At 47.1% G+C, this 23,824-nt stretch overlaps 1 protein-coding gene across 1 annotated transcript in view; it reads right to left on the reverse strand.

The window, feature by feature from the left end:
• The window catches only part of LOC119383277 (Down syndrome cell adhesion molecule-like protein Dscam2), a 573,655-nt gene extending 555,674 nt beyond the window's left edge, over positions 1–17,981 (reverse strand). Inside the window, exon 1 of the mRNA XM_049411927.1 lies at positions 17,616–17,981. Coding sequence (XP_049267884.1) covers positions 17,616–17,718 — 103 coding nt within the window. The 5' untranslated portion in view covers positions 17,719–17,981. The remainder of the gene's footprint in view (positions 1–17,615) is intronic.
• Positions 17,982–23,824: the final 5,843 nt, after the last annotated feature.

Raw genomic sequence — 23,824 nt, forward strand, 5'->3', positions numbered from 1 at the left:
CTTTAAATACTCATTTTTTCCCAGAGTCGTAGCTGAATGGAATCAACTGTCCAACGATGTGGTGTTGCAGCCATCCCTGAATTTGGTTATGTCCCATATTGTGTAACTTATTTATTTTTGTTTTGCTTCTGTTACTGTTGTACTTGCACTTGACGAGCTGTTGCAGTTGTACTTAAGGCGTATATTTATTTCATGATATCTGTATTGTCTTTGTACCTGTACTTACTTGCTATATTTTTATTGTATTATTGTTTTTGTTTGCCCTGCAAGTGATATAAAGTAGTATCCCCATCCTGCGAAAATTCTGTGACGGGAATGTAGTATTTGTAAATAAATAAAATAAATAAATAAGTGCGTAGCACTTGAAAGGCCCGGCTTGTCGTCCATAGGTCTGATGTGGCGTGATCACGCTCGCAATCAAGTGCTCAATACAGGCCTAAAAAAGGGCTAGCAATGCTCAAAACCGAGTTAAAATAACGAACAAGGTCTAAAATAATATAATAAACAGAAATAACCAAGAAACAATAGCAATCAATAACTTAAAATCGCTAAGAGCGCTTCGGAAACACGTGGCTGACACCCACGCCGCGCAAGAGAGGGTGTCACCGCCTGGGCAAGCACGCGATTGCTCCCCCCACCTGCGCTTCTCCGGCGCCTTTGCCGCTACATCTGAAGGGGGAAACAACCTGACGGAACTCGCTGCACACGACGCGTATCTAAACTGCCGTAAGAAGCAGGAAGTCGATAAAACGCAGCAAAAAGTAGCGTGCATGTCGCAAACCGAGTTTGCCAAACTCCATAAGAAGATTCTACTCGTGCCAGGGAAACCGCACATGCTTACCTCAAACATTGCCGTCATCGGCGGTTTTGTAAACGGAGCAGTGGGAGCTCTACGAACGGGAATCGCTGTGTGCCCGCGCTACGCGCTTTCTCAGGTTTCACAGTAGTGGAGCTGCATTTAGCGCAGGATTTAGAACTCTACCAATCGCTACACAAGTTTTTTTTCGTATTTTGGCGACATTGACACAACGAAGTGTCCTGCAACCTGGTATGTTATGTCTCTGGCCACATCAGAAGACAATGTACTTCACTTTTTACCAAACAGGAACTATGTAGGCCCTTGTAGACGCCGTCAAAATAAGTCTATGGCGTCATGGCGATTGGTGCGGGAATTTCAAGGTGGCGCCGCCACCCGTATTTTCGTTTTGCGCATTCGCTGGCTTACCAAGCGTCTTCTCGCGGCAAGCGTGGTGATTTTGGCATTGTGAAATAGCAAGTTACAAATACAAGAAAGATCGGTTTTCTCTTTAGTGTCCCTTTAAGACACATCAACAGCAAGCTGTATAAGCCAATGCGGGCATAGGTAAGAGAATTGTTCATTTGACTTGAAATGGAGAGATTTTATCTAAGTTCACTCGAAATAACTAGCCACAATTTGTTCATAAGGAACGAAGAGAAATGCTGGCAACTAGACCTACCGGCTCTACATAAAGTCGCCGCTTTAAAACAGCGTCCACGGGTAACGCAACCTGTTGCACCTCCGCGCAAACTCCCATTGAAGCCAAGAAACGTTTCAAATCGCTCACAAATGGAGAGGTTGTGTGGGGACAGTCATCTTAGGGAATCGGTACTAGCATGTCCAAAGCCGTTCTCTGAGGAGAACAAAGGAAATGAGTCGGTCTGAGAGGGGTTGGCTGATGACACACGTACAGCAAGCACGACAACCACGCAGAGACAACAAAAGCATCTGCGGCCGCAACTAAAAGCCTTAGACGCGCATGCAGCGTCCTCGCGGGGCTATGGAAAACAGTGACTGCAGAAGGGGAGAGCATGGACCTTAAGCCGGGCGCCCGGTCAAGCGTGCACAGATCATTAATGCAGCGACCAGACGGTTCGATGAGCGGCGGCGAGCGCGGCGCTCGCCATCCTCGCGGCCGCAACCGCCACACCGCCGATGTTCATTATTCCGAGAGATTAATTTCTCGAGTGAGCTGGCCGGCCCCATGGGACCAGAATGGAGGCACAACTTCCTCCTCCCCCAAAACAAAACAAAACACAAAGGAGCGATCAGTCATCGCCTTACGCGTCGCCGCTCGGCCGCAATTCTTGCAGCCAGATAGGCTGGCGACCGTCCCGCTCGGCTCCGCGGTGCGACGCTATCGGGGCCCGCGATCACGCGCGCGCAAGAGCAGCCCAATCAGGCTGATGTTCTCCACTCGCGCAACCGCAGCTCTGCGCGCGCGGCCGACAGACTCTAGTGTCACGCAGATAGACGAGGTGCTGGGGCGCGGCAGTTCCCCCCTTGCACCTTTTCGCGGGCGAACAGCATTCGGACAAAGCCAGTCACTTTGGGATAGTTAGCTGCCTCTGAACGCTTCACGTCATTTATTAACACCTTTTTACGCTTTCTTGACAAAGTAAAAGGGAAATAAGGCTGCGTTTCTGCGTCAGTAATTGCTGGGCTTCATCCAGTAAGTAATTAGCCTCATGGAAGGGGAATTACATGTTAGCGTCTGTATGCCACACAGTATCATCTATTGCCCCCGCTGAGATTACTGATTCAAAAAAATGCAACCACGAGAATCTGGCTTTTGCGTCCAGACCTTCTGCGGTAATTTTGCATACAAACGTCGCACATAACGTGTCGAAGTCCGCCGAAGATTACTATCTCCAATTTCTTCGTTATTATATCCACGCAATCCTGTCTTAAGGGAGCAACTTTCCTTTATACTTGTGTTTTTGAGCCGCATATTGTATCGCGACAGCGTCCAAATATGCATATATGAACCTTTCGTAGCAAGCTCGCGCACTGTATAGAATATGAAACATTGCCAGTTGATAAAGTGTTATTTCCATGTATGCAATGCATTACGAAGTGTCAGTGATAACTAGTCAACTCTGGTATTGTACAGTCATAACAATGTCAACTTCCTTCGTTCTAAGCTACAAGCGGCCGCTTTAATACAAACAACCAGATGACATTGGGGTGAAATAGTTCGTAATGGGGCGCGTAAGAGCGACTGCAAAAACTGAGCTACATTCCAAAATCAAATATTCGTTTCAGACGTACAGAAAGTGGCGTTTGCCTCCCTCATAGTGTTTTCCCACAATTTCGCCTCCACATTGTAGCTTTGTAGCCACTGCAGGTGTTTTTTTTTATTTGTCACCGGAAACAGTAAGCTCCCATCATCTCCTTAAAATTTGAAACGCATTCTTGGCATTTGCTGTAAGTTGTCTATGATTTGTCACGAAAGTGTTGAAGCGTTTCTACGTCATCAATCTACATTTAGGTATTTCAAGGGCAGCAGTACCTAATGAACAAAAATAAAGAAAGAAATAAAACCGCTCGTGCAGATATTTGTGCTCCGTTTTGATTTGCATTCGCAAAGGCCACAGACTACAAGACAAGGATCAGAGTAACTGACGCGACTGAGATACCGGTTGTTCATGGGGGAGTTGGTCGAACGCGCACTGATGACATGCATTGGCTGTATCCACAACTTGCAGCTGAGTTCTTTTGTAACCACTCGTCTGATAACCGGGGAGATGTCGTCATGGGATATGAAGGTGACACTTTCAATCGTGGTCACATTACCAAGGCGCTCACATTTCGGAAGAGTTCTCCTCTTCAGCGCTTCAAACGCGCGGCAGTGCTTCCTTAGGTCGGAGGGAGTGTTAAGGCCTTCTTTCGTGATAAGAAGATTATACACATCTTCCGCGACTCCTTTGAGGAGATGGACCCGCGATTCCGGAAAGTTTCAAAACCGCCTCGATGTAGGTGGTTCTGTTTCGCTAGGTAACAGCTCTGCGCGAAAGCGTCTGCTCAGCCTGCTTAATCTTAGCTTTCGAGTCCCTAAAACACTTCTTCAGTTCGTCAACAAAAATTTCCCATGTTGTCACTGCACTCTCACGGTTGTCGAACCAGAGAAACGCAATCCCGGCGAGAAAAAAAACACCTCGTTACCGAGCTGCTTAACAGTGCTCCAGCGGTTTCAGCGACTCACTCCTCGGTATTGCTTAAGCCAGTACTCAACATCTTCGTCCGGCTTCCCCGAAAGGGTCTTTGGCTGACGTTCCGGTATCCCGTAGCTAGCTTGTCCTGTGGGGTGAGGCTGTTGCTCATCACCATGAGAAGGCCATTGTTATTCATGGGTCCTCCATGTCTAGTATAGCTGCGGTGGCAAGCTAGCCAAGAGTCTGCTCCGTCGCGAAATCGGCAGAGCTGGGTCGTCCAGAGCGATGCACCCAGCACTTTCACCAAACTGTTACGAAGGACTGAGTTTATTTATAGATGAGATGAAACTATATGGAAGCAGGAGGAGCGTAACTGCGGGTTAAGGCTAGTACGGTTCGCTCAACCCCACAACCACACAGTCCAAGCGCCGGCTCCACTACTCCTCTTATTCTTCTGCGTTCCGCGCACTCTTTCATTTCCGTTACAGTATGTCACTTCAAACCACCCGACGGCATTCGAGGATACCAACGGAGTTTTGTACGTTTATTTGTCCTCACGTTTAGTAGCACGGCATGTGAATATACCCTGCTCCTTGTTGTCAGCCAAGTCAACACCGCAACGCACGACACCCACATGGACAGACCTGTACGATTCGCGGTATTACACGATCGCAAGCGTTAAACATGACCCCAATCATTAGGCAATTCTCGTGGTCTACTACTCATAGTAAATGCTGGGGTTTTGCGTGACAAACCACAATATGGTATTGAGGCAAGCCGTTGTGCGGGATTCCGGATTAATTTCGACCACCGGGGGACCCTTAACATGCACCTAAATCACAGCACACGGCGATTCGTTGCATTTTGCCTCCATTGAAATGCGGTCGCCGTGCTCTGGAATTAAACCCGCGCCCTCGATCTTGGTGGCGCGACACCGTATACGTGCTAAGCTTCCACCTCGGGTGATGGCCTACCACTTTGGATAATTCAGCAGCAACAGCAAAAACATACGGTCAGCATCATCCAAAAATTACGATCATTGTAGCACACCATTTTATGTATATGTACGGTACCACGTCAAAGCAAATAATGTCCACTTAAGAGATATCGCTTCCAGTTGAGTGTGCCATCCCCAATTAGGTTATGAAACAATATGCTGCGGTTGGCAATAGTGATCTATATGGGATGCCTTGAAATGGCTTCCTCAACATCCTCAACATTCTCAATCACTACATCCATCTCATTCTACGAGCTCATACTATCGGTCATCACAAGCCATTCTGACTCAAGATTAATTTAATCATTGCTCTCTCGTTGTTTCCCAAGGATTACGAAAGAAATATCCACCGTAATGCGTAGCTGTGTATGCGGCATCAACGTAGTCAGAAAGTAAGGCTCAGCGTTAAACGAAGAGCTTATTGGGTTCCCTTCGTTTTGGGCATAATAAGTTACATTCAGTGCTTTTATTCGTGCCGTCGTTCTCCTTTTTATCCTTGCCATGCGATTAATTATAGCGCTCGATAGGACCAGGAGGGAAGATTTGAGCTGAACTCGATCTCAGAAGCACTTATAAAGAACACACACACACACACACACACACACACACACACACACACACACACACACACACACACACACACACACACACACACACACACACACACACACACACACACACACACACACACACACACACACACACAAACGCGCGCGCGTGCGCGTTTCATACAAGTGAAGCATGTCGGTTCAGTACAAAAAAGTCATAATGGTGTAATAGTAGCGCAAAAAAAAAAAGACGAGGCGCTACTATTACACCAATATGAATCAGTACCAACTAGCTCGCCTTTCCGTTTTGCTTCACAAAAAAGTCGCTCAAGTTCCAAATACGAATAAGCCGACACGGTGGTCCGGTACTTATGTGCTCGACTGCTGACCCGAAGGTCGCGGGATTGAATCCCGGCCGCGGCGGCTGTATTTTCGATGAAGGCGAGAATGCTTGAGGCCCGTGTGCTTAGATTTAGGTGCACTTTTAATTCCTGAGGTGCTCGATACTTCCGGAGCCCTCCACTACGGCATCCCTCAGGGTCATATCGCGGTTTTGGGACGTAAAACCCCAACAATCATTATTAAAGACGAATAAACAGCAAAGCAGTCTTTGGGAACCACGCGCTGGCTATATCAAGATAGCGCCGCGTGCTGCGCAGTGGCTGTGCGCGCGGCCCACCTGCACGGTTCAAAAGTGGCAGCCTTCGCGCTGCCTGGAGAGAGTGACTGGCTGCCTGAAGGACCGATGCTGTTCCCGTCTGCCTCTCTTGGACCCTCAATGCGCCGTGCGTGATGCGTAAACGGTAGTGAGCAAATTTTGTTGCTTGTTCCCGTATTTTATACGCGCCTCATCGCATACTACAGCTTAATCTCTAGTGCTGGCTTAAGTGGCTAAAACGGCTTTTAGCGTTGCGCAAGCAATATGAATAGAGTCGTCGAAAACATTCGAGAATGCACGGATACATTCAGGCGCCGAGCGATAAGACGTGAAACAACTTTAGTCGGTGAAACACGGTTACATTGAATAATAAAAGCATAGGGGGGGATTAATTGTTAGCTTAACTGTAGTATAGTAATTATGCCGCAAATTGGAAGGAATTAAAGTTGACGAAAAGTCGCTGTTTTCGTCGGTGGGATACGAACCTACAACGGGTGAAAAACAGCGCTAAAAAGACGGGACAAGAAAGGATATAGCCAGCGCGTGGTTCCCAAAGACTGCTTTGCTGTTTATTCGTCTTTAATAATGATTGTTGGGGTTTTACGTCCCAAAACAGCGATATGATTCTGAGGGATGCCGTAGTGGAGGGCTCCGGAACCTACAACCTTCGAATTACTGGTCCACTGCTCTACCAGTTGAGCTACGACGGAGGGCTCTTTTCCGTCCGCTTAGTTGGGTATTTCTGTACGTGTAAACCCTGGAAGTGTTACCCAGCGTCAGTCGTAGCCAAGGCTATTTGAAAGTTGTGGGTTCGGATCCCACCGACGGAAAGGCTGATTTTACGTCCACTTGTGTTCCTTACAATTTGCGTCATGATTACTACACTGCAGTTAAGGCAACAGTTAATATCCCAAATGCTTTCCCTGGCCCAATCGTCTGTTGGATTCATTTGGTTGGCTGGCAATGGAACACTGCTGAACTGAAAGCTTTCGGATTCGTCTGGGTGCGACAAAACGACAAGAAATGCAACGAACGCTGGCTCTGTCCATCCCATCTGGCACGTCCTTCCTGAATTAGCTTATCGATTGCCTGCCTTACTACATTTCTTCCAACTGCAGAGGGTCGTCAATAACACGCAATAGACACGTAGTCAGTCTCATTGCTCCTCCCAGTGCTTCTCTGCGTCTCCTATTGAAGTTCGTGGCGAGCCCCTTCCTCTGCATTTTGCCGCGTACGTAGTACATGTGTACACTTTCAATTCACACACGCCAGGCCGTTTATGCAATCTGCTGCAGAGACATAAACCCGCCACTGATAGCCAGCGGCTGCCGCGTCTTTTTTCACCCATGTCCCCTTTGCAAACTGCTTTCAGCGACAGTCTTTGGAGCGCGTGCCTGCGGCTCGCCCGCATTTCTGAGAACGTTGTTGCGTTCGGTCATCAGTGCGTGTATCGCTGGTTGCGAAACGCGCCGGAACGATGCACTCTATTTACTGTGCGATCCTTTAATATGGGCATAGGGAACGTTTCGCTCCCCGCACCGACGCACGAACGCGCCCCACACACGAGAGCGCGCCCGCTCAAAGTAGTTTACTGCGCCGGCGTAACGAAATGAATCCCATAACTTTGCCGCGCGCAGTGCGCCGGGATTGTCCGCGTACCTCCGGCGACGGCACCAACGACCGTGTCACTATGAAGACGGTATGCAGCAAAAACCGAGCCGGGATATCCTCAACCAAAGGACGTCGGTGCGCGTCGCCGGGAATGCACAGAGCTTGGCCCTGTAGCGATGCGGAGGTGTTGGCTTATTGGGTAGTTCCATTGACTAGTCGGTCAGTTAAGTTTGAGGGGGAAATATTTAATGGTCGCTCTGGCTAGAGCATTTCTATGGAGCGCACTGCGTAACGACGCGCCTCGGCCGGTACGCTTTTATGCCTGTGACCGGTACGGTATCTTGACCCAGGTCTAACTTTCTAAGCTTTCTTGAAGCTACCGTTACAACCCTGTCCCAACGTTGTAACGATATTTAGTGTCGTACAAATAAACCTGAAAATAATGTTTTGGCGTATTGCGGAAATTTCTCGGAGCGAGGGCATGCCGCGTCGGGGAATTTGACCCGCCAACACCTTTAACGAAAATACGTAAGGACACAGGAAAATCAATACAGTGATCGCGGTGGTCGTGCTGCAATTGCAAACGAACGCTTACGCGCTGCGAACGACATCACAGCGAGCCTGCTTAGATGCATGTACATTCCCTCGCCACTCTCGTTTTTTTTTTTTTCCGCTAGCATTCCTACTAAACGAATTATCTATATACGGTAGTGAAGCTTGCTAGGCGAGTTGGTGAATCATGACTGTAGGAACAGCGCGAACGTCAAGGACGGGACGAAGAAGGAACACATACGACGACACCAGCGCTGACTATCAAATGTTTCTTTCCTGTTTGCCACATATAAATAAATGTGAACCATCAGCAAGAAACAGGAAAGGAAAGGAGAATAGCGGCGATATTCGCAGAACATCTAATTTTTGTGCTGATTGCCAGCGATCCTGGCTGGTGGTTCATGTATATTTATATGTGGCAAACAGGCAGTAAACAGTTGTTAACACAATCCGTGTTAAATGAAAAAAGAAAACGGCGTTTTTGCACAGCTTCGCCAAAAGCATTGACGATAGTCTCAAGAATGACAGTGAGAAGAACGCTCACAAATCGCCGTCTTCTTTCTATAATGTGTTTGGAGTAGACTACGCCGACACAAATAGGTTTAGCTATATATGGTAGTGGTTAGTTATGGCGGACTTTTGATGAAACTACAAGTACGTCCGGTGTCGTCGTCTTCCATAACAATATTATCAATTTTCACAACACGAAACGACGTTCGTTTCGGAAAGGGAATCGCCTCCATGTGTCCCAGCAGGTAAAACAAACCACGGACTTAGACTACCTGTGATACTGTTCAGTGTGCATCAACGTCCCCATTAAGAGTAATAAATATTTATACGCCACAAGGTAGTTACTTTATATGATGTATTTAGATACTGTATACACCACGTGTAATTTATTTAGCTTACTCGATTTACAATGCATGAGCTGAGGCATTGGTATCGATCGCGCCATGGTCTCGCGCCAGTCTAGGCCAACCGTTCACGGTGCACAATGTTTTCCGCGCGTGTCCCGGGAAGGTTCAGGTATGCAGCATAAGGTAGGGAGCATTGCACTGCATCTGTACAACACCGGTTGCACTTGTCCCGAGGAGCGCTGGTCGACAAAGCATAAAGGAAACTCAGCTACGGCTGCAAGTATTCTACCGGCAGAGACTGGACTCTGGCTGTTCGCTACATAAGCTTTGTATATTCTGCTCATCTAGAATAAGATATAATTGAACGCTTTTGTTAAAAAAGTAAAGTGAATGATTTAGAAGAAAAAACGCTAAGGATTTTTTATGTTGTCACATAAGCGAGATGTGCGATAGCATTTAGAAGATTTTATATTCATCAATTATATCCCATCAGATATTCGCTTGAATAGGCCTCAGGTATTTAATGTAACGCAATGAGACGTTTTCCGGGAGATTTTCTTGAAGTGTTTAATAAAAATATTTTCCATGAGTGTAGTGATATGAGTAACAAATGTGAGCAACCTTTATTAATAACAGTAACGCTTTATGAAAGGTCTAGTATATCACGCACAAACGGCAGTCATGACTGAGGTCATTCTTACACAAATGAGTTCATTTGTGTCGTAGTAATGTCCCAGCTTTTTTTTTTTCGCCGGATCCACTATATGGCTATGAGGTACGCCATAATGGGGGACTCCAGGGTAATTTGACCACCTGGGGTTCTTTACTGTGCACTTAAATCGGGCACCAAAATTTATTTATCAACTATACCATGGTCACTTCAAAATACCACGTTACATAATCGACCCGTCCATGCGCTTTGATCGTACTCATCACAACAAGACAGTTGGGCAACCACTAAGTCACCTCAACGTACATTAATATTCATTATTTCCTCATGCTCCTTCATTGTGGAACAAGTCACCGGAAGAAATGGTTAATACTGACAATACACAATCGTTCGCCCATCTCGTAAATAACCCTTCTTTTGATTTTTTAAAAAGGATGCCATATATTTATTATGTCCCTCAATGAAATTGAGAATTTTTGTATTTTTGAACTTTTTTATTGTATGTTTCTATTTTTTGTTTCTAGTATTGTCATTTACATTTATGTACCCACTCCTGCTTGGGTCCGAAGAGGACCTGCAGTATTTGTAGATAAATATTAAATAAATAAAGAGCACGGGTGTTGTTGCATTTCGCCCCTATCCAAATGCTGCCACCGTGGCTAGATTCGAGACACAGTTTGCGAAGGGGCGTCGCTTGTCTTCTGATTTCGCCGCTTCTTCGCATCCCGTAAGGCTCCGGGTTTACCTTTACGCTGCCTCAAGACATCACGTTGTCGCCGCTCCTCCTCATCCTCTGCCTTAGAAGTGACGCATCTTCGATGGGTCCAAGTGATTTCCAAGCGTGCGGATTGTTGCTCGGGAATTTCGGAATCCCGCCATTCTCCATCTCAGTGCTCCACAAGCATGGTGACCTCATAACGGCCGCCTCTTCTTCCGGCATCACCGTGCATTTGTGGGGAAATTCGCAATCGAACCTTTTTAACTCTGTAACGCAGGATAGCCGGCTCTAATGCAGCCTGCCTTCTTGTTTTTGTGCAGCGGTAACAATAAAAAAGACTACCGACTCGCGAAGGCGCTGCTTTTGATAGAACGAACAGTGCCACCCAAGCGCCCAAGGAAATGATGCTAGACCGCCGCGTAACGCTGGTGTGATCGCCTGGTTCCGCACCTTCCTCCATTGATGACTCCTTCACTCATCTCTTGACCTCCTGCTGTACTCTTGGCTTCGACGAGCCTTCCCTCTCTTCCAGCTCTTTTAGATGACAACCCAGAACACTTGAATGATTCGTATATGCCACTGCAATAAAGCAGCGTATAGCGTTGATAGCAGAGTAAAAAGTGTACCATGTCCTGTTCCGCTCGCCGTATAGTGACATCCTTTATGTTTATGAAATACGAGCGAGAAACAGTATTTCTCACGCTTACGTATCGAGTGAGACTTAATTCACTAAAGTAAGGTCCGCAAGACAAGTCCCACCACGGCCCCTGGAAAACACTGCAGTGGGTGTTTCCAGGCTTCCTTAGCAGATACACCTGCCTGTTTTCGTTTGTCTGCCGAGCTACTACCGCACTTTCTTTTTTGCTGCCCAGGCCGCCAAAGCGCCTCAAGAAAACTGGACAAACGATTGTGACTGCGTGTATACATGAATAATCTACATTCTCTCCATCTTATCCTTCTTCCCCTCTTTCGCGACGTATATAGTAGCCAAAAGGGCAGCGCATTCGTTACCTTTTCTGGCTTCCCGTACTTTTTCTTTCTCTCTCTCTCTCTTTACCTGATTAATGCATACCAAAGTATCAAACAAGGAGACATTCGACCCCAATCAGGATGCACCTGCCACATCCATACGACGAGCGTGCGCCCTCTTGTTTATAAACGAAAAGCGTTACGCCTTGTTGACACAACCGCTTTCTGCTCTGCGCCAACTCTGTCACAACAGCGGTTTCAGTCAGGGCCGAGAGAGAGTTTTCAGGCCGGCTCCTCCTCGAAAAGGGGTCAGGCCAATGCTCTACATTTCTGTCGCGCCACTCCCAATGGCGGAGACCAACCCCTTCCAAGGATCGACCAATCACAAAACACTCGAACAAAACCGCGTACGCCCGAGCCCCTGTACGCGCCAGTCGTCATTCGATCGCCACCAAAATATTTGTAAGCACATCTATATGAAGAAAAGCAATATTTAAAAAGGTTTTTGGGGAGAACTATTACCTTAAAATTAGGATTTCTTTAGTCATCGCAAAAGTTTATACACATTCATTGCTTACTACTTGAAAAACCAGATAACACAAAACTACACTGAACTGACTAGGATATTAGAATATCCATAGTGCCTTCCTCAACAGTAATAATTGACTAATGGGGCAATAGTGACCGAGCAGAAGACCGTCATTGCTGCTATGTTCTCTTTGACAATAGTGCGAAGGGACAACGACAGAATCCCCAGCTCCTTTGCCTGTAATATCGGCCGAAATCCGCGCAAAATCAAAATTACTGTTCTTTTTTTATTTCTTTTAATAGTTCTCAGACTTAAGGGATTTATCAGAATCTGAATTTTTACACTGCGGTTCCTGTCACAGCTTCACACAGCCATTTTTTCAAGAACAAATTTGCCGCACACACAACGCTGCTACTGTGGCTTCTGAAATACACGAAAACGCACCGCCACTCTCAGAATCAGCGGGAGGCCGCACAAATTGCCTTCTTGCGAAAGTGTGCTATAGTGTAGCCATTAGTGCGTCCCAGCGATCACTGTAAATTTACGCTGTAGAATTGGTTCGACAGCAGTGGACGTGTTTTGCTTTTATCACTATGGAGAAGTTTAGGATGAACAGCCATCGCGCAACGGAACGGATGAGTGAGAGATGCAACAGACGAAGTGTTCATGTTTCAACTGCTGCCACAGTAAACCCTTCCAAGGGCACTGAGAAGCCTTTCGGCACGGCTAACAAGTGACTTCTGCTGCATCTCATCAGTGGAGCCAACATCACAAATGGAGGAGGTCACCTGTGCAAATTCGGTCAACTTCCTTCAGAATGCTGCCTAATTATACCCGTAAAGTTCGGTGTACCGAACTTTGTGGTAGCATTTGCTAACCGCGACGGATGTTGCCAAAATTTCTAATGCCACCTCTTTGGCCACTCAATAAGTACGACTACTAGAATAAGAGAGAGCTGAGCTAGTTGGTACCTGAGCTGAGCTAGGGAGTAGAAGCTGAAACTAGAAGGAGCCGCGGCTAACGATCATGATGCATGAAACACCGCGCGCGTGCTGTATGACGCACCGCGGCCTGTTCCACACGACAGCCAATCGAAGAAGTTGTTCTTGAGCTTAAAGGTCGTTCGTTAGCTCTTAATGGTTCAGACTGGTCCACTCTGTATTGCCGAAACACAATTCCAGATCAAGAAAAATTATGTTCAACCTAAGTTTTCTCTATCGTGAGCACGTTTATGAGCAATAAAAATAATAAAACGTTGTCTGGGTTACATCCTGACTTTAACTATGACGTTCTATCACTGACGACTTGCAAGAATTGTTTCAACATACATTTGTCTACTGTCAAGATGCGCTAGAACGGGCGCCAGTGACGCTCTCTGAACATTATATGCCGGACATTCGCACAGGACGTGGTGTAGCGTCTCCTCGCAACATGTCGTGTTGCATGTCGTCAACAAAAGACATCGCAGCTGAAGGCGACGAAGGCACTGCTGAGGTTTGTAAGAGAAACGGACTTGGACAAGCAGTTGTGACAGGAATGTCGCGTACCACGCAAGAGTGACCGACTGATTCTGTGTGTGCTGTGTCATGTGCTATCTCTCTCTCTCTCTTTCCTCTCCATCTTCAAATCTCCCCCACCCTGTTCCCATGTGTAGGGTAACAAGCCGGTCTTCCTAAACTTGTTAACCTCCCTGCCTTTCCTTCTCTACTATTCTATTCTCTATCGCTGAGAGCGAGGTGGTTCGTTTGTTTTTCAGGTCGTGGGAGTCACCTTCCGATGGCGCAGATCACCATTAAATACGTGGAAAACGAATAGCAACGAGTTTTCCAGGTGGTCAAATGTAATTACGCTCCCCCACTACGACCTTCCTTGTATCCAAACTATCGCTTTGGAACGTAAGTCCCGCCGATGAATCAATAGTGCAAGTTTGCTCGATGAACGCGTACTGTCTACTGTCAGCGTTTGTAGTATTCTCCTCATTTGCGCCACGTTCTCCAATGGCACGCCACTGCTTTTCGCGCAGAATAAACGTTCCAAATAGTGGCTCGGACTGTCATGCGCAATCTATTTGCTTAATTGAAGAAACGGGATCCGTAACGGAACATAAATGAATAGGCTGGTCCGCGCGAAACCGCTTAAAGAAAAACAACATTCATGTAATTCCATGTGAGGCAAACGTAAGCAAACCTATTCCGGAGATAAGTTTCATTTTTCACGCTCATCAGACGTAAGTGTCCAAATTTTAAAAAAACTATGGTGTTCCAACTCTTATATTGAAATCTACGCGAAGTAATGCTTCAGTACGTGGCTGTATAAATGCGTAGAAGTGATGGCGTTGCGTACATCCGCTTTTATTTCCAAGATGTGCTACGTGTAATCGCGTGCAGTGTTTACACTTACGCAGCAAAACTAAATTTATTTATTTATTTATTTATTTATTTATTTACTTTTTTACTTATTTATCACAGTACCCACAGCGCCCGGGGCATTACAGGGGAAGGGGGGATTCAATATTTCAATGCAGAATACAGATGCTAACACTTCAACAATACAATAAGAAGACAATTCACTGTACACTTACGTAGTTGCATATAGGAGTACACAATCTAAAATTAAGTGACGATGCGCACTACAGGGCCGACATGCATTTTAAGCGAAACTAGCGCCTCTATTTGCGGTCGTGCTCGTTTTTCTAGAGTGCGTCCAATGATAACCGTTTTGTATGCCTACGCAAAACAGCTCGGCGTGCTCGTTACCATGGCGGAAAAGAAACTAGACGGGTGAGGTATGCCACAAACCTTGTCTGAACAAGGAAACTCTCCCGGAAGGCTTCACCGCGTTCTCTTCGATATCGGCGCACTTGCGACGCAACAAATAAATCTTAAAGAATATTTGGCTTCCGGTTCCTTTTTAATCGATGTGCAATTGTTGGGTTGGCCCGTGATAACTGAGCCTGTAGAGCGCGAGCACCAACATGACGATCACGTGTTGGGACGATCCGTTTTATTTCACCCTCTTGCGCAATGCTTCCTTCTTGTTCCTCTCTTACGGGCTTGGAAGAATCAACACGGCGTGTATGACATGACACAACTTAAAGGCGTCAGAGTGCAACAAAACTACTTTTTTTTTTTGCTAGCTCATCACTGATACCTATTGATTGTACGGGATGGATGTCTCCATGTGGGACGAAAAAAATTGAGTCTGAAAATCTTTTGTATTCCACTCTATGCTTTCACTGAAAGCCTGGCATAAACGAGTGATGCTGGCCCAGTGAGCCCAAACTCGACATCTAGCGAAATTCTGTCGTGTTCACCTTTATATCGGGACTTGAGAGTGCATTAGTAAAATATTATTGTAGCAAAATAAGTAACATAGTAATATCCAATCACTATGTAGTTTACAGAAGCATCGTAAATGATGACTCGCTAACGCACATGACGAAACGATGTTACGGGCTTTGCAATAAGTTTCCCACGCTTAAATCGGGATCGGAGTTGCCATATTGAGCGTAGCAAAATGGTACCACGGGACTGGCAGGATCAAGTTCGCTTCTTTTGTTCGAACCTGAGCAATAATTGCGCTATATAGGTTGGGCTGCAATAACAACTCTAGAATGACGCGATTTTACGACCGTTTAAGCGTCCAGTGTTTGGGTAATACTGACGCAGACCGGCGATCGTTATACCGATGAGGCAGCCGGTTGGTTATGGTTGGATGCCTTTCTGGTGCCGCCTGGTGCCAAATGCGCTCTTTAGTGGCTAAAACATAAAGTGCCATGTCACCGCTCTCATATCGCGTCTTCGCAATTAATCCTCTTTCTATTCGAATCTTGAGGAAAGTCATTTATCTTGGTTCGCTGCAATCAAACTATGCAGTGACTGCAAAATGAGAAAAATAAACTATAAATAGAAGTACGCCAATGCATTCCATGACGTTGCAGCTGGCAGGTAAGGTAATATGGGTAAAGGTGTGCACATGGTTGCGTACAATTTGTATACCACCGCAGACCGGGAAGTTATCACTCAGTGTGTCGAATCCCAGGCGACCGCGGTTGTAAAGAAGGTAGTTTCGCTGGAAGACTAGCCTCAACATTTCAACGGCTGCAAGAAGGCCGGGAAGACAGGTATGAAAAGCATCACTCGCTTTTTGAAATCCGTAGATTCAAAACGCACGCGCATATTAGCCAAACTCGTTACATATAAGCTAATCACTTCTCGAAAACAAATTGACCTATGCCCAATATACGCTTCGTGTTTGTTGAGTTTGTTCAAGTTAGAGTGGAGCTGTCAAATTCACACGGTAGAGTACGTTGTTACTCGCTAGTCAGGGTATTCCGATTCTCAATATCTGGATACACTGATCACATTCGGGTAACAACGGAATGCGAAATTGCTGGCGCCCTTATGTTTCGGTGCAAGTTAGGGAACACGAGGAGACAATATAATAACCGAGCGCTCTAATGTGACGTTTGCCTCGCAACAGTTTTGGAACGTTACAAAAACCTGCAATTATTATAAATTAACTGCGCCGTAAAACGCCTCAATTCCATTTCGGGCACCGGGCAGGGAGTTGTAAAATAGCGGCCGTGTACACTTTCGCGTCATCCTGCGCGCGCGCGCCTTCCGCCATTCAGAGTAAATTCTTATTAAACCGATTGTTTTGTTTTTTTCCTCAACTGTTAATTTTTTTTTCATTTTTGTTGCGAACTAATGCGAAAAAGAAGACCTTTTGTTTTTTGATAGCCTGATTTCAAGGATGAAAATGAGGATAAAGTGGGAAAACACTGCTATCTTCTTCGTCGTTTTCGGAGTCGATGATTAACAACAGTAATAGTGAACATAAATATTTGATTTAATATGTCTAGTTAAAAATGACCGCTGAGTTACAATGAACACGAGTGCTGGAGGCAGCGGAATGCGCGAAAGTGCACTTGGCCATTGGGAGTACGCTGCGTTTAGCCATATTCCCGTTACAAAACATGAACTTTCCAGACATAATTTTCAATGAACTCGGGGTGCTATAGTTAACGCTTTCTTAATTAATTACATTGAAAAATTATCAATCGAGCTAACGAACTATCCGACCTACTGGCACCTTGCCGCAGCTGTATCGCAGAAGAACGCCTTGCCTGTCCCGTCAGTAGAAGTCTCGTTGCGCGTAAAGTTTATCCAGGTATTAGCAGATACGTGATTCGGCAATGTTTCCACTCACTTCCCTAGACTTGGGGATTTTAGGGATGCCGGCGTCCCCCGGCGCATCTCCGAAGAGGTTCCTACGATCCGAGCTCACAACGCCCCAACGGCCACCAGAAAACGCGCACGTGCGCTCTGCTCGATGCCGTCGACTCGCGCGCGCTGCAGCGTCCACGCGCGACCACGCATTGAGCTACGAACCCACGCTCTTTTAGCGCGAGTTCACAGCGACGAGTTGCACTTTACGACGGAGGAGGCGTCGTAAGGTGCAGCTTGTCACCGAAAGGGCCGAGTCAAAACGCGCGCGCTACCTAGAAAACTTTAATATGAGAAATTTCGAATGGCAACGCGCCAACTCACATTGCGGCACGGTGACACCTCGAACTGTGGGTATCAGGAAGAGAAATGTCACTGCCGTTCGCAGCAGCAGAACCAGCCACGGGAACCACATGGCAGGCGGCATCTGGACAACGACGACGTCTGTCCCCGCCGCGAAATGCGGCGGCGGATCTTGACGCGCTGCTTTATCGTCCTCCGCGTATTCCGAGTATTGCCAGCCACAAGAACAAGCTCGGATCTACCAGCAGTCCACGTGCTCTTCGAACCGTCGTGTGGCGGACGCAGCACGACCTGTCTTTTCGCCGCGTCGGCCGGCGGCGCCTTGAACCACGGATGGGGACCAAAGCGACGGAATCAGCACCTCCGACGAAAGCCGACTCCACTGGCCGGCGGCGGAGGCGGCTCTGACGGGGCCCCGGTCGAAGCACCGGGCCCGAGCCCGGTGGCCGCCATCTTGAAGGCGGCCACGGGGGCGCGCGCGGCGCACGACGTCACGAGCACCTCTTCGCCCCCCCCCCCCTCCCGCCTCACATTTTTCTCCCTCGCCCGCGATGCCTCATCGTGTTTGACGCGAGCCTTTCTCCCGTATATCTCGCAACTTTGCCCTTCCTCCCCTGTCGCTCTCCCTCAGGCTCGCGTCTGTCTTTTTCTCTCTCCCCTAAAATTGACTCCCTCGCCTGTGCAGTCCTCCTCGCCCTTTGCCAAACATTTCAAGTTCGCTTTTGGTCGGTGCCGTCGTCCGAAAAAAAAAAGAGAAGTAAAAAGGGAAAACGGCACGCATGTCGGGTAGTTGCGTGGATGGATCGATTTAATAAAGGTGAAACTGGAGCAGGTTGGCATCGTTTGCTGACGTGGACCCGTCGACAACAATTAATCGTGGTGCAATACAGGAGTACTGCTACGAGAAAAACCGAGATGAACCGACGATGCCATCAATCACGCCCAGCTACACCGGCAAGTATTACCCGTGACTTTTATTCATTCTCATTACGGAACCTAGATAAAATCATTGTTACCGGCCGAACAAAAGCAAGCGCTATAGTGAGACCCGCAGAACGCTCGATGAGGTAGCGACAAGAGAAATTCTGTCCATGCTAATGGAATTACACGTGTACAATATGAATAAGATATTCAACGTGCTCTGAAAGAAAAATAAACGTCCTCCTTGCCGGAATAATTCATTAAAGTGAAAAAACAAATTTTATAATTGACTTTGAAGAATACTCTTCTTGACGTGAAGAAACACAAAATAATGTGAATGACATTATTATCAACGAATGCGTGCGCAGGAGGGGTTCTCATGATGAGTGACGCCCACTATCCCGTTTCTTTTAGGCAAACAGTACATGACGGTGACAACCCGGCTCAAAAGAAATAAAGGAGTAAACAATAAAGGAAAAGTGCACTCTATAGCTATTAGCTGACTCTAACAAACAGACAAATAGATTGAAAACATTGACACATATTTCGCACAAATTCAACGGAAGCTTTTGTGATTCAAGTGTATAATGACGAAGAGAGCGCAAGTGGCACTATTGGCTCAAGAAGTGAAGAGGACGACGACTCGAGTCTAGGTGTGGTCGCTAAGCTCGGACTACGTAATGCTGGCCCTTCTCCGCGATTAATAAACACCATTAAATTTGCCGGAGGTGCGGGTAAGCCTCGTCCTGAAATTGCAGAGCCGTACTCTTCATGCCACCTCTGTACCTGTGGTAACTGCCTCTGTTACCTGTGGTACCGTCCACCGTGAGCGTGATCCACCAGTGTTCAGTGGAAGCGCCGACACCGACGTTGACAATTGGCTCTCGTCGTATGAAGGCGTGAGTAAGCACGATCGATGGGACGATGCCACGAAGCGTACAATGGTCATATTTTATCTCGCAGAAGTGTCCCACCTTTGGTTTCGCAACCACGAGGCAAGCCTTGCAACTTCGCCTAATTTTAAGACTGCTTTTGTTCACGTGCTTGGCCGCCCTCAGTGCGAAAGCTTCTCGCCGAATGGCGCCTCCTGTAGCACGCTCAACAGCACTGGGAGAACGCGAGTTCATAGAGGACGCCAGCGACCTCCGTAGCCGTCTGAACCCGACATTGACCGGAGAAGAAAAACTCCCAGGGTCCCTTAAGCATTCACCTAAGAAGACTCGAAGGCAAAAGCCATCTTCTCCTTTTCCTCTCAGTCGATGTAGTGATCCTGCCCCGCTACCCTCCGAAAGTTTTGTGCACCTAGTGTGTTTTCGTATTGCCTTGTAGGGTTTTGCCTCCAGGATTGCTCCGCCTCCGTATTGCCTCCAGGATTAGAGGCACCGCACCTGGTTTTGCACTGCCTCCGTGATCTGCCCACTTTTGACCAAGCTACGATGTCATGTGATGACGGCATCATGTGACGTCACGTGACACCAAAATTTGTGACGTCATCACGTGATGATGTTTCGCACCACTGGTGTTGACGCCGACGGTCAATTTTCGCGTTTGATGAGGCATATAAGTCTTCCGCCTTAAAAGCGAGGCAAGTTCTGAAGGGCATTGACGATGACGCCTTCGAAACGTCCCTCGCTAGAAATCCCATCGTTGTCGATGCTATCGTCACTTAGAGGCAAAGCTTTGACGAATTACACCGAGAACGGTCACTCACCCGCCGAACGAATCCTTGTGTCGAAAGCCTTTCAGCCCTTGCGAATCCTCCCGGCGATAATGATAGTGAAACAGCCCAAATCAAGACCTTCGTTCGTGAAGAGGTGGCCCACCAGCTTTCACTACTTCCCCATGTCCAGAGCCTGCCCAACAAATATCCTCGACCATACAACAGGTATTCCGTGCGCGAGTTGCTGAAGTGTTTCCTCTGGCCTCCAGTAAGCGCTGGTTTCCGCGCCGCTACCACACGTGGAAGTCGCTTCACGCTCCTGACTGTGACCCTCCGGCACTCCATTACACAATGTAGTGACGCTTATTAATCACAGTGAAGGGACCAGCGTTAAGCAGTCCCAGATAGTCACACACCAAGACTCTAATCGTCGTCTTCTTTTCTTCGAGGAACAAGTGCCTATATAGTTCCACGTGTGCTCTCTTTGTCATTGCAAGCCTTGTTGTATATGGCCCAAATATTTTACTGACTCAAGAAGTACTCAGTGCATAAAAAAACAACCTAATGTTTCCCTTTGTAGTTCTAAATCCCGATGTTGGCCCTTCAGAAGGATTCATCGTAATGTTAGTCCCGCGTGCGTACTGGGATTCAGCGCTGCTGATGCAAATTAGACACACACGAACACAAATGAAGGAAGCGCTTCTAACAACCAGTTTAATTTACAACAACACATTAAAAAGAAAGCATTCACAGAAACATCAATGCGCAGAGAACTGTGCGCAGGACAGTATGCCATTTTCTCCCACTTGGAATCTTGAGGAAAACATAATATAATTTAAATGTTGTGTCCAGTCGCTTTACAATTTCAAACGCTGCCTTGACCAAACCCTTAAACGTGCAGCACAGAAGCAAAGGGGGTTAGTCGAAGTCTTATTCCTCCAAATCTTTCCAGTTGGACTAATTTTCTTACCTACGTGCTCTTACCTTGTAGAACCTACGTTTTCTTACCTAGTAGAAGCGACTTCAGCTGCAAGATGCACTTGCATCCCGGTCAATGTACGAAATCTCAAATGCAACCCATTGAAGTGCATATAGTATTCATGAGCGCTTGAAAACGCAAGGAACATGCATGTTTTGAGTTAGTGAATTTCGCACGATTGTATGTGTTGGTGCGCAGGCTCTGTTTTGTTTGTCCACTTCTTATTAGAGATTGAACCTGCAGTTACGTGTATAACCTGTACAGATATCATTAAACTTTCTTTTTCTCTCTCTAATGCTCACTTTTGTGCTTTATATGAAGGCAGCGGACCTGCTTTTTCTTTAGGATATAGGACTCACACGCGTATGCAAGTGCGCAAAACTCTACGTTGGTTAATTCATGTGTGGAGGAAAAAAATTCAAATCCCCTTCTTTATTCATCTTAGGCTTTCAACTTATTCCAGAAACTGCAGATTTTACAGGAGACTTCGTTTAGGCTTTACTTTCGTGTAACGTCTTGTCCTTCCTCCCATGTATCTTTCATTTGCACTGTTCGTCTCTGTGGCCTTCGTGAAACTGAGATGCTTCCTGTCTATAAGACCTTCAGTCAGGAGAAGCCTGCTTTAAGAAAAGTGTCGCGCGGCACAAGGAGCATTTTTGCCGGACCCCATCTCATCTGTCACGTGATTAGCTAGTAATATTACCAGGTTAACTCAGGCGCTCAGATGGGAGATGATGAGTCATATGTAAGTATGACACACAGAGGGCTCGAACGACGCCAGCGACATCGACGCTTCTCCCATGCAGCGCAATGATGGTCCGAAAGCAGCGGTGGAGGCGAGCATCAGTTTCCACGAGTGGCTCTCGTTACCTTCCATATTACTAGAAATGGAAGTTTCAAATGCCGATTTCTAAGAGAAAAGAGCGAGAGAAAGATTCTTATTGAAATGCAGAGAATTGAGCCAGCGTATATGCAGGGTAAGGGATGGGAGATAGAAATGCCCTTGGAGCAGGAAGGCGGGTCAAGTCAAGGATGATGAGGACAGTGGTGGTGGCGGCCGCCGTGGTGTTACGGTGCAGTCGAAACAGTGCTCGGCTGCTGACCGGGAAGTCATGGGTTCGATCCTGGCCTCAGCGGTTGCATTTCGATGGAGGCGAAATGCTAGACGCCCATGTACTTAGATTTAAGTGCATGTTGAAGTACCTCAGGTGGTCGAAAATTGAGCAGCCGGACCTCCAAGACTACGTCCCTCATAGTCATATCGCGGTTTTGGCAAGTAGAGCCTCAGAAATGAATTAATGGTGACGAGGATAATAATGATGACGCTGCTTTGAATCAATTAAGAGGGGAACTATTTAGTGATTGACTTTATGAAACATTTTTTTCGGTGGGTATTAGGAAAGTACGCCGAAACAAAGAATGAGGATGAACGTTGAACTTCAACTGAAATTGACTAAGCAAAAATAAACAAGCAGTTGTTGCTGCGCAGATTCGGAAGGAAAAGGAATAGCCGCGCGCACATGATCAAGTGCAATGACACCCTTTATTCATGCGTTTTCTTATCGTACATTCGGCTGGTAGTTTTCGAGTGCACCAAAGCGCTCTGGCGATGAGCATCGCATTCGGCTGGTCGGAATCGAACGCTCTCAATACGCTCGGCTGGTTCTTTCAGAACGCCGCGCTCCAGCTCAGAACGCTCTGAGGCGCTCTCACCTCTAGGTTCTAACCTCGGAGCACGACCGAGATATGATCACGTGGCTTGTTCTGCTTTCGTTCTGCGGTGACGTCAGCCGCGGCTGCATGCGCGGTGGTTCCTCGGTGCGTGCCGGCCTTATTTGCAACTGAAGACCCTCGTGACATTTTTTCCTATTCCTGTCTCCGATTGCTCTGGCGAGCAGGGTTGTCAGATCGAAAAGAAAAAAAAATAGCCATAAAATCGGAAAAACTAGCCAGAAGGTAACCAACTTGAGCCAAAGGCCATAAAAGTAGCTAAAAGTAGTCATGCGTGTGTGAAAACAACTACTCTATAAAGTGGACGGGGGGATGACCCCGCCGTAGGTCAGTGGTAGAGCATTGGACGCGTTATTCGAAGGTCGCAGGTTCGGTCCCTAGCCGGCGGCAAGTTATCTTTTCGTCCACTTTACTTTCTTTCGACAAAGAAGTTCGTTTGCGCTGTAATTTTAGCCTCAGGAATACGTACGATCCGCCCGACTCTTGGCCGATCCTCCTGAATGGGTAGGTGCCAATCATCCCAGAAGCATCATCATCATCATCAATATGTACGAACTAGACCCAAATGAGGTTTTATTTTATGGCATCTTCGACAAATCGCACCGGTGGGGCGCCCTGGTACGCCGTTTAGTCCAATCATCGTAGCGCCTGGGCGCCCCGGTGCACACCGGTGCGAATTGTCGAAGATGCCATTAGTGACCAGAATCGACGCCCGCAGGGAACGCGAGCCGTGGCTTCACGTGCCACTGCCAAGCGCCGTCTTTACTTTCTTCTCTTGAGATCGCGCGCTTTCCGGTTTTGCTCGCCGCCTAAACGAAGGCGCTGTAGAGTCTTGGGACAACGCGAGCGTAAGAGTCTGAGAGTGGCTTGCGTTCTATGCATGCGACCTGGGGGCTCGCAAATTTCTTGGGTCCCCAATTCTAAAACTCTTTAGTGTTT

Source organism: Rhipicephalus sanguineus, chromosome 1, assembly GCF_013339695.2.
Source record: "Rhipicephalus sanguineus isolate Rsan-2018 chromosome 1, BIME_Rsan_1.4, whole genome shotgun sequence".
NCBI lineage: Eukaryota > Metazoa > Arthropoda > Arachnida > Ixodida > Ixodidae > Rhipicephalus > Rhipicephalus sanguineus.